Below are 12,277 nucleotides of genomic sequence, written 5' to 3' on the forward strand. Positions count from 1 at the left end.
AACATAAGTGTACGGTCCTTTTCCCCTTTGCATTCTTTGACTTCATTGGCCTTTAGGGCTTATACCAGCTAGGTGACCACATGATTAGCCTCTGAACTCAGTCTTCTTTGTCCACAAGGAAGACTTTCCCATATACAAGTATCTATTATATCATGGTCAGGTAATAAATATTTTTCTGGTTAATCAAGTTAACAAGAGGCAACATAATATGGTGGGGAAAGAACTGGATTTGGAGTCAGAGGACTTGAGTTTGAAGCCTGTTTCTATCACTGCCTGTGTCATCTCTGGCAAGTCTTCTTCAACAAGGAGGTTGGATTAAGTGACCTATATACATAAGGCCCCCTTTCTAAATCTTTGATCCTAGGCCCTTAATTATACACATGGATTATCAATTTGTTGTTAAATACAATCCAACAAAACATAGCACTTAAATAAGACTAAACATCAGTTTATCTTGCTTTGATGATTCAGAAAACCCCTCAGGTCTCAAAATGTTTACAAGTCATGATCCATGATTATTAGTTATCATACAATTTAAAAAGCTCAGTAATAGGGGAGTTCTAATCACATTGATGAAGATCAAATCTCAAAAAGAATCTAGTGAAAGCTGTGGCCCTGCTGTCTATTTCCCTGTGATCAGCTTCTTAGGGGCATTCCTTTACTCCTTCCCCACGCCCCCCCACTCTGGCCTCAGTTCAGCTGTTGATAGCTTTCTTTGCACCTCTACTCCATTAATTATAAGAATTCTTGGAGAAAATGATCCCTGGGGAAGGGAGAGGGACCATGGCCCTGTCATAATTGGAGATTTGTCAATCAGCATTACTGAACTTTGGTTTTTGAGTCTTAAGTAACAATATTTTATTTCCATGCTTAATACAGTACAACCTGTCTCAGCTTTTGTTGTTGTTTTGAAAGGGTGTGCAACTTTCTGTACCTTCCTTTCCCAGACTGATATTTAAGATATCTTATCCTCATTCACACTCCAGGACTCAGCCCAAGCAGCTGGGGATACACTTTACTTCTCTAAATTAATTTCAGTAAAAGAGTTAGCTGCTTTTCTTGGCATGGGTAGGACCTGATTGAAGTCCTGGAAAAGATCCAACATGGTTTCGTCTCCATTTCATTGAGATGAAAAGCAAGGCAGTGAAGATAAATAAAATGTACAGTAAATGGGTTTGATGCCAATAAAGATTCTGCCTCTTGGGGAAGAAGTAACATTATGGATCAACCTCAACTGGGAGCTCTGCAGAGAAACTTGATGGTCAGGTTATGGGAAGGGACTTGAGTTCTTCCTCGGGCGCGTGCGTGCGTGCGTGCGTGCGCGCGCGTGCGTGTGTGTGTGTGTGTGTGTGTTTTCTGGTTCATAGTGAAGCTAAAGTCAATCCAAACAAAAAAAAACCCCAAATATTACCCATTTATGGGGGAAGAAGAGACCTTTGTCAGTAAGAATGGGGAAGGCCCTCTTTTTTCTCAATTTTCTGCTGATTAGGTACCTAGATATATTATCATCCTGACTTAGATAATCAAAGTTTGAAGGGAGTTTATTTTACACAGGTATAAAATTGGTATAGTGTCATGTGCTGTCACAATTCATTGCTTGTCATAATCTGATTGAGTTTCTGGAATATCACAGCTATCCAGATTGGTATATTTTGTCCTTTTCAGTAGAAATCACCAGACTTAAGATCTCAACCCTTTTTTAACTCTTGTTGCTCGGCTGACTTATTTATTGTGGCATGAGCAAATCTCACATGAACTTCATTAGAAAAACCTTGTTTTTCTCATGATAAATGTATGGTTGAACTTGTATTCTTTTAGTTGAACTACACTTGTAGTTCTCTTTGAAAATACTTAGTTTACTTCTGTTAACTACTATCTTTTTAATACCGCAGATAAGTTCAAGCAACTGTTGTCTTAATATTGTTCACATGCCTTTTTTTGTTTAAACAGCTTTCAGTGAAATCAGTTCTGCATATCAAACAAACATTTAGTTAATGTAAACTAAAACCTTTTCAGACTTTTGAAGTTGCAGTGTTTATACTTGGTGTTCTCAGGTTAGGTATTTAAGCCATTTTCACCATTGTTACACCTTCACAAGTTGCCTTTGTTTGCCTCAGGAAAATTCAATATGGATAAGCCAAAAAAAAAAAATTCTTTGTGGGAACAGGTGATGATTATAACCATGTTGACTCTGTATATGGAACATAACTACCATAGCAAAGCTAAGCAGTAAGACCTATACATTTCTTCAAAAGGCATAGACAAAAAAGAGATTTTTTAGAGTTCATATAGTTGGTACATAGAGGGTAAAATGCCAAGTATGTTTTCAAACTGGAGGTAAAAAATTTGACAATAGATAGGAAAATATTTGTTGACCCACACAAAGGTTCTTTCAGTCCTCACCTTTCTCAGCAGTTATGTAAAGGAGTAAAATACAATATGTTTTCAACATCTTTGCCACCATCTTGGAATATACTGCTATTTTTGTTTGTTGAATGGGAGAGTGACTAGTTGCAGGACTTACTTAGAAGCTATATCCTGTATCTCTGAATAGTGGCATGTATACATATGTGTATGTGTACATACATGAAGGGCCACATGACATAGCAGCTAAAGAGCCAACCTTGAGTCAAGAACAACGCAGTTCAAGTTCCACACTTGACTCATACTTACTGTTTGACCCTGGGGCAAGGTATTTAATCTTTCAGTCCCAGGAAACTCTTTTAAGACAAGAGTTAACCTTTTTTTTTTTCTTTTTTTGGTCATGAACCCCTTGGGCAGTCTGATAAATCCCAGAGACCCCTTCTCAGAATGCTTTTGAATGAATAAAATGAAATACCTAGGAATATAAAGGAAACCCATTATACTAAAATAGTTACTGCAATTTTTTTTTAATTTCATGGACCAATATTTTAAAAAACATTTCAGATTAATAACTCCTACTCTAAGACTATAAGTTGTAGAACTGATGCTTATCTCTCCGTATTAGAAAGAAGTTCCTTACTTAGAGTTTCCTATACCATTGCAATCTCTGGTGCCCTTCTCAAATCTTTATATAGAATAAATACATGTGCATATAAGATCTGTATGGTCTATAGAAATTTGGTATAAACCTGTGATTTAATCAGTGTAGGAATCTCCAAGTATAGGAACTCCCTCCATTGATGAAGATTAGCATGTTTTATGTAATTTATAGTCTTCAGTGAATAGCTGAGGACCTTGAGAGAAGTGATTTGTCCATGGTGACACAGCTGGTGTGAAAGAAGTAGAATTCAAAGCCAGGCCTTTCCAACTTCAGAACTGGCCCTCTAGCCATTGTGCCTTGATGCTTCATAACTGTTCTTGATCCTCAGTGTTCATTTCTTCTTTTTCTTTAGCACCTCAAATCCTTTATAGGTATTATAGCCATCTCCCTTTAATAGTGGATGAACCATTCAGGTTGTGATGCCCTTCTCTGTTTTCCACATTTAAGACACTTAAAAAAAATCTGACATCTTGAAGGATATATCAACATGTGTTATGTGTAATTTAGAAAAAAGTTTTTTTTAACGGTTCTAGGCAAAAACAATCCTTCTTTTTGATTGTATCCCTTCCATAAATCAGTTTTTTGCTTCCAGCCTTCAGCCTAATCACATGACACCTATGGAGTTTGGTTTCTTCTCTAGTGCAGGAATTCACAACTTCTGACTTCAGGAATATACCTTTTCCTATTTTGGAAAATGAGTTTGAGGCTCCAAATGAAATTAGAAATTATTTGTTAGTCTTCTTTCTGATTTCTGTTAAGTTGCTATATAAGACTTGAATTGTTAAGACGTTGAATTTCCATGTGCAAAACGAGCTTAATCAGTAATTTTCTTCTATTTGTGGCCAATAGGTAGAGTTTGAATGGCTAAGGCAGTTTTGGTTTCATGGCCATCGCTACAAAAAGTGCACAGATTGGTGGCATCAACCCATATCTGAATTGGAAAGACTGTGGAAAAAGATGGAATGTGTGGTAAGTAATTTACTACTGAGGACCGTACTTTCAGAGATGTGTACTACCATAATGAAAAAATGCATCTGTATGCTGATTTCCCCATAAAGACTTTGCCCATGATAAATCAGCTCTTCCAATCTCAATTAGTTCTTAGCTAACTCTTATCTAGGGTTGGGTGGGCACCACTTGGCTATGGAAAAACTGTTAAATTTGATAAGTTTAAAGATTAAAATAAACTAAAAAAAAAGCAGTGAAAGGATTGAATAAGCTTTAAGGATAGATAATAGCACTTCATAGTACTTGATATCTAAGTACCCTAGGAATGGTTAACCAAGCAGAGCAACTGCTAGCTGTTGTTATTATCCATTTTACAAATAAAGAAATGGAGTCAGGCATTGGACCAAAGCCCATGGGGAAATCCATGTCAAAGATGGGATCAAAATTCGAAGATCTCTACATTTCTTGCTTCAAACTCAGACCACTGAACTTTATCAGTTCCTCTCTCTCTCTCTTCCTCACCCTCTTTCCCTCCTCTTTTTTTTTTTTTTTTTTTTTTGCATCTTGCTTTTAATAACACAAAGAATGACATTTTCCCACAAGTGAATTAACCCATAGGTTGTTGTAACGCTGAGCCTGAGGCAATGGCAGTTGCAGCTAAACCTCTGTGCTGTTTGAAAGTTTACACCTGAATACAGTCTGTTGCAGATTAATGGGATTTGGGTGAAGGCATCTTCCTTTTCAGGTAGTGTGGGTGTCTATTTCTGACAGTCTCTACTTAAACTGCCATGCCATCTTCGGGATCCTAACTTAATTCCTATCCGTATTGGGTGTATTGGAACTCAGGATTGGAAAATAGGGATATATAGAGTATAGATTAGCAGAAAAGAGAAATTCTACTGTGTTGTTATTGTTGTTGATTTTCAGCTAACAACAGTGGGGATGGGCCTTGTCCTAGACTTTAGGAATTGTGTGTTTGACATCTTCAGGTATTATAGATATCCTCTACATTAGGTACTATAAATTTCCCTCTAAGGGACCTGTGATTCAGTAACATTTTCATAATAGAAAAGAAGCTGAGAATGTTTTATTTTGTAGGTCTTCAGTGAAAAAACCCTAAAGGAACAGCCAATTTGGAAATCCTCCAGGACTAGTTTTTCTACAATTGGTGTGACATTACTGTGTGCTCAGATTCAAACAGTGGCCTCAGTGTGTCTTCTTTCACCATGACTCAGGATGATATTTATCAGTAGGGACTTACTGTTTGGGACAACACAAGCTGAGAAGCTGCTTCTAATGGAAGTTTAACCTTGAAAAAGATGTTTTATGACTCTAAGAATTTTAATCACACAATTAGTTTGATCCATCACAGAAAATTAAGCAAAATGATAATTGGATATGTTCATTCTTTTGTATCTACCAATGCATAATATCTAAGAATCTGGGATGGGGATGGGGAGTGGGAGTCTAGAAGAGAGGATATTAGAGGGACAGAGAAGAGGGAAGTTAGTTAATTTAAGGCCCTATTTTATCCCTCCATAGTCTATCCTTTTTTTTCCTTCAATTTTAAGCAGTAGGGGGCAATGTTTAGCTAACATTTTGAGACAACAGGATTCTTGGCTTTGAGGAAAATGCATAGAAATGTACCATTAACTGTCAAGAATTATCCCTGTTGCTTCAAGTTAGCTGTAATCTCTAAGATTCCATAACACAGGAAATCAGTTGTGGGTTAACAAATTCAACAGCAATTTAACATAAAAAGTGCAGTGTTTGGAGCACATTTGGATTCTATAGAATTAGGTTAATCAAAAAAGCATTGCTGAATGTACTCCCTTGGCTTCTAGGCAATATATTACTCAAAATTATAATAATTTTCAATGAATAATTATGCTTTTTCTGGTCATGTAAAATAGCATATGTGGGGGATCTCTTCTAATAAATGGACTCTGTGTTTTTCAAAAACATCATTGATTTTTCTCGTTTGGAAGCCAAACCAAAAACCCTTAACCGGCAATGAATACATCCACTTTTTGCTTATGAGTTAAATGAGATTTGGAAGTAGTTTCATATATAGAAGAGACTTGGGCAGATTTTTTTTTTTTTTTTACTTTCAACATTCCCACATTTACTATGTGTTGGAAAGCAAAGGGAGAAGGTGGGGCAGAGGAAGAAAGAAAAATGAGTTCTTAAATAGCTTTTCCTCTATTAATGGTAATTACTTCACATGTTATAACTAGTCATATATTTCAAAAAACTTATCAACTGTCTAAACCTCGTGGTTCTCCCCCTGTGAGCCTTTCCCTCATCCCCTATCCTACCCCAGCCTCTCTTCCTCATTCCTTGTTCCAGCAAGCACACATTTTTATCATGCTGTTTATTCTTGGCATTTCTCTCCCTGAGGATGGTTTTACTCTGCACTTGCTCTTGTGATGTAAATGTTAAACCTTATATTTGAATGACAGTATGATAAAATTTCACATTTTCACTGAATATTACCTCATGAATTTAGAGACATTAAACCTGAAGTGCATAGCCCTCCCTCTACAACCTAAGTATCTCTCTACCCTTTCTCTTTCCTCTCTTTTCTTTCTCATCCAGGAAAAAAGGACTAAGGTTATTCAGATGCTTGTATTTTATTAAAAACAAGCAAAAAACCCCAATGACCACTCCCTTATCCCAGATTAACATATTATCCAGAGACTCTTCTCTGGATAAGTGTCTACTGAATTCAAAGAAGGAGTTACCATTTGAAAGAGACTGTACAAGCTTTGCTTTCTGGGTAAAGAGAAGTATGAAAAGCTGAAATCTCTTGTGATGCGAGGAAGTGTTACTGTAGCTGTAGATTCAGGGGATAGGCCATTTGTCTCTCAGGGTCTGGTATCATTCGTGCCTTGAAAAACTGGCATTTATTTTACCTATAAAAATGTTTTAACGCCATCAAATTCACAAGAATACAGAAAAAGACAGTGGAATGTGGATCTTTCCAAATTATGCAATGTATTCACTTTCTTTCTAACTCAATCATTACAGTAAAGACCAGTGGACACACTTTAGGAATTGTTTCCAACACAAACATTTGAAGAATATTACTTATTTACATATGGGTGAGAAACTGCTTTGTGCTTATGTGTCTGGTGTTCCACTAAGAAAGGAAAGATCAGACCCTGATGGTTTGGTGTGTTATGATGAATTGTGTTTCCTGCCTTGACAATTGGTTTTGCCTAGTAGTAGGGCATTTATATGGCAGTTGGCCTTAATAACCTTTATTGACTTGAGTGGATAGAAGCCAAGACTAGGATTATTAAAATGTATCCGTTTCAAGGCAGTGCAAAATCACAACATATATAATTATGTTAGGTAGGCTACAGGCTCCATTTAATCCCACCCATTTATGTTAAAATTTGGCAGGAAGAACATAGTCATGGCATTGAAAACATTAAGAGATGCAGAAAATGAGCGAGAGTTTTATGTAATGGCATTCCATATGCTTGTTGTTAAAGCTCTTCTTGAGGGAGTGGTGAAGCTTAGGAAAGCTAAAGATGACCTTTTCATACAGAAGTTTTAGTTGTTTAATTTTAAAATGTCCCATGACATTTTTCTTCTTGGTTTGAGCTTTCTTAAAGCTACTATGAAAGCTTAATTGCAGCAGCCTATCCATTTTAGCTTAGCTATCTATTCTAAATACAGGGTATATGGTCATAGGGAATGACGTGTGGGTGGAACAGTTTGTTTCTAGGGGAATTAATGAAACTATTATAGTATTTTTGGCTTTTATTTTAAGCTGACAGGTAGAACAAGGTGGGTTTTTCACATACTAGAGCAGTTTGTGCTATCACAGCTAAAGGTAAAACTAAAAGTACTGCCATGCATTATTTTTTGGAAAAAAAAGTTTTAGTTCAAATTAAAAATTAATCCTAGGTAATTATAAATATTAAAAAATATACATTCACTTTGATTTTCCAGTTTTCATGTCTGGTATTTCTGAGTTATTGGAAAAATCCACTACACTAATTCAAAATCTGAAATTAAAAGTCTAATCATTCAGAATTAAGGCTTAAACTCCACTCTCATGTTCTTGGCTCTACACAAACTCAGCAGATTGACTCAGACATACTATGGGCTGGCTGTAGGCTGATATTTTGAGGCTAGGGGCCTAGTCCCTTGAATACCAGAACAAATAAGAAGGCTGAGATTGGATGCAATGCTCTTACATTGGGACACTAAGGATTGCCTTTCACCTCCAATGGTCTAAATCCCTTCCTCAGTTTTGCTTACCACAGACTTTTGATGCAGGCTTTAAAAACAAGATGTGTTGGGGGGCGCAAGAAAGGGGCAGTGTTGAGAGGCACAAAGGACAGAAGATTTAAAGAGTAAAATTTTTTATAATTCTATCAATAGTTATAAAAATATTTGATTGGTTTCTTCCCCTTCTTCTCTTTCTACTTATCAAATTTTTGTGGCTCATGGTTTTCCATTCTTCTCCTTAGTGATTATAGTTATTAATGATGAAAAAAATTGTTATGTAACCTGCCTTTTTAGGGGGATAGAGGAATTTACAATTCCAAAAGAATTCAGGCTTAAGTCTCCAAAACAGAGTATGTGCTGAAAACACAAAGAACTGTATTTATGGTTCTCTTTGAAGTGTGTGTGTGTGTGTGTGTGTGTGTGTGTGTGTGTGTGTGTGTGTTTGCAACAGGATAAGGAAAATTTTAGAAACTGTCTGATAGTGTTCAGGGTAAATACTTAAACCTCTTTAGAGAATTTCACACACAGATACTGTGCAGCAGGAAAAAAGGGATACTTATGTTTCTTAAAGCTGCTACAGCCTACAGCTTTGTACTTAAAGACAGAGGTGTTGAATAGAATTCTATTGAGGATACATCCAGTGACAATATCTCCTGGAACATCAGAGCAAACCAGTGGGTAGGACTTTCTATTTTTAACCCTTCCATGAGCGAGCAGTGGAGATTTGAGCTTTGTTAGGATCAAGTGCCTGTTTTGTACACCAAGAATGTGAGGCACAATCCCCTGTGCCTCCTCTCTGCACAGGGGAAGAACAGGACCCAAAATGCTCAAGATTAGGAGTCCAGAAAATTAGGGGCCAGAAAATGCCAGCTATTGGCATGGTACAGCCTTCTGTCTCCCAACTGCAGTTTGTGTATGGAGAGAGTAGAACCAGAACGGACAGACAGGCTCTCAGTTCCAGGTTTGAGTTCCCAGGATATCTTTGCATTGTGCCAATCTTTACTGCATACACACAATTAAAATGTGTGTATTTGTGTATTGATATGCATACTTATGTGACTGTGGTGTGTTTGTGTACTTTAAACTATTCTTCTCAGAAGAACTTAAGTATGTAGAAATTAAAGTTTTGGATAAAGCAATGGGTATACTCTGTTTTCCCTCTAAGGTGCTAGCTCACTGTTTGAATTTATTTGCATTCATTTTGACTAGCAGATCATCACCATGTTTTTAGGAGGGCTCTCAGACACCCTGGTGCTGGAACGGTGTGTCATTGCTTTCAACATTGGAATTGTCTAAAAAATGCAGTCTACAAATGTGTTTTTTTTTTCCCCTATAGCTTTTTCAAATAATTCAGTTCAGGCTTCGTATTTAGATTATTACAAGTCGTTTAACTTTGAAACAGGCCAGAGGTTTAAATACTCCTTCAGCTTCAGACTTAGTAGTTGTTCCACAGAGCTTTCTTTTCACTTCTAATTCTGAACAGTAGGAAGGAAAAAAAATCCCTATCATCCTAGTCCTAGTTCTTTGGAACATTCCCGAGATTTTCTTTTAGATCAGTCCTTTTTGTAAGTAGGTTCCTAAGATCATTGCCCTCTAACTATGGCTGTTGTTAGGATCCAATGAGATCGTATACTTATGAGCTTGCTCATATAAGTATATATTAATATTTAATATTACAAGTATTATAAGTACTATATAAGTATTATAATACTGTAAGTATATATTACTTATGAGGAGTAAATAAAGCTCTTTGACAAATTCAAGGTAGGCAAGAGTAGAACTCTAGTTATGAACACTCAACTAAAAATAACCCATATGCATGATGTAGCACTGATTAATAGTAACAATAACTACCTATAATAATAAAGGATGTGTATTTGTATATACTGTGTGTATATATGTGCACACCTATATATATAAATTTTAAAATTTGCAGAACGACTTACATATATTACCTTGTTCCCTCTACCCTTCCTTCCCATGACAAAGATGCCCTCCACTGCCGGATGGGTTTTGTAACTTTCATGAGTTGGTTTGAGAGTCTAACCTACATTTACATTGTCTGTGTGAGTATGTATGTACAAAGAGCTAAACTTCTTTGTTACAAATAGACTTTTGAAAGAGAATCCCTTCATAAAGTACCTGTATTCTTCTTATTATAAGCCACCATTATGCTTTTCTTACCATTATCATCTGCAAGACAACTGCTTGATTTGACCAAGGCTGACTCTGATATTATTTGTTTTTGTTGTGTGACTTGTTTTTGTTATTTCTGAAAGTACTTTCGTGCTCATTTGTAGATTATACTTTTAAGCCTCTCTGTTCCCCAACAGGTAAACTATGAATGTTTTTTTTTCTAAATCTGTCTGCTTGTTATCAGCTCATCTAAGTGACTGAAGGACAATCTCAGTTCATAATTCAAAGGATACACTGTAGGATTTTAAGTTCTCATTTTCTAGATCTTGAGGAACCTGAACTCCAGAAAAAGTTATGTGACTTGCCCAAGGTCACTCCCAATGGCAGAATGGGATTGTCCCTGTGTTTAAAAGTACAAGCAGGACAGATATCTTCTAGGTGTTACTGCTTGATTGATGACTGCTGCATTTGGAATAATAGGGCAACGTACAGTGTGAAGCATGCCTACGTGAGATAGAGACAACGTGTTGTAGTGAATAAAGGATGAGCAATAGAGTGGCCAAGTCACAACCTTGGTTTGAGTTCAGACTCAGACACACACCGGCTTAGTGACTGGGCAAGACACCACCTCTCTGTGACATCAGGCAACTTGCTTAAGACTATTTGCCTACTATAGTCGTAGCTCTTTGTTGGCAGGGGGAAAATTTCCATACTGGTCTTTCTTTACAGTAATGAAATCTCAGGTTCAGACATTCAAAGTGATATGCAATGAAGAGAGTACTGGGCTTGATGTTAGAAAGACAGGTTCAAATTCCAATGACATTTGCTAACTTTGACTCTGGGCAAGTCCCTTGCCCTCTTAAGTGCCTCAGGCATTGAAGAGTTATCTTCTGAGTCATCCTTGCTTCTTGCTTTTTGAGGGAGATCCCATATAAAGAGTTTCCCTGAATTTTTGCCTATTTATAGGTACAATATTATTATTAACGACAACAATGATGCTATGTAATGGGAGCTGATTTTATGTAGTGCTTTAAAGTTTGCAAAATGTTTTGCATCTGTTAGAAATAAGCAGTTCAAGCTGACAGCTTTCTTTGTAAAGGCTTGCTTTCTGTATTAGTTTGTAATTATTTTCTATTAAAATGTTTTACATAGAAATGACCAGCTGTTAAACACCCAGCATCATTCTATCCCATATGACTCAGCAGATTTAGAGGTCTGTGAACTCTTCTATTTTTCATTTTGTAAAATCTGAACTTTGAGGATAGTGAGATGTTCTAGTACCTGGAAGAAGAAATGTACTTTTCCTGATCCCCAGCTCCATGTCTCATGGTAGTGTGGGAGCTTTGTGAGGCTTGGATACTGCAACAGTATTCTGGCTGTCTAAGGATGCATTTGAAATCACATTGGTCTAATCCTGCTTTTCTCTCCTGTCCATATTACTCAGATTTACTTTTATTTGTCATGAACCAATTTTCTTGAAATCTTGGTTCTGGCTCATGGGAAGTCTCCTTATTTTAAAGTTTTCTTTAGAGGATTTCTTTAAAAATAACAAAAACCCAGCACCTTGAGTCTTCTGTAACCACATCAGTGGAACATATCAGAGTGTAGGCTACTCATGAGGACTGACTTCTTAACATCTCTTTGGGAGCTACTACTCAGAAAGACAAGTCCAAGGCGACAGGGCCCATTACTGCTTTTATAGGAATGAGAATAACTTTAAGCAAACATATATTTGCTTAAAAATGAGAGAAGTACCACCTAGATCACTTATTTTTATGAGAAGTAGCATTGCTCCAGCCCAAGATGAAAGTACCATGGCTGAGCATATTTTGTCGATGTTGTTCACATTTTGTTTAGTGTCCCACTTTCTTTAATAAAAGGATATAGGTGAATCTCAGAATTTGATAGCTTTTTCAACAAAAC

The 12,277-nt window shown here is 36.7% G+C and overlaps 1 protein-coding gene across 11 annotated transcripts in view; it reads left to right on the forward strand.

Annotated features, from left to right (window-relative positions):
- The window catches only part of FTO (FTO alpha-ketoglutarate dependent dioxygenase), a 417,587-nt gene that overhangs the window by 178,143 nt on the left and 227,167 nt on the right, over positions 1 to 12,277 (forward strand). For all 11 annotated transcript variants that reach the window (XR_011972182.1, XR_011972181.1, XM_072632230.1 and 8 more), the window contains one exon: positions 3,875 to 3,994. Coding sequence is in view for 9 of the 11 variants with exons in the window: in XM_072632230.1 (XP_072488331.1) it covers positions 3,875 to 3,994 (120 nt within the window). In the remaining 2 variants the exon portion in view is untranslated. The remainder of the gene's footprint in view (positions 1 to 3,874; positions 3,995 to 12,277) is intronic.

The sequence above is a fragment of the Notamacropus eugenii genome, chromosome 1 (genome assembly GCF_028372415.1).
Source record: "Notamacropus eugenii isolate mMacEug1 chromosome 1, mMacEug1.pri_v2, whole genome shotgun sequence".
Taxonomy (NCBI): Eukaryota; Metazoa; Chordata; class Mammalia; order Diprotodontia; family Macropodidae; genus Notamacropus; species Notamacropus eugenii.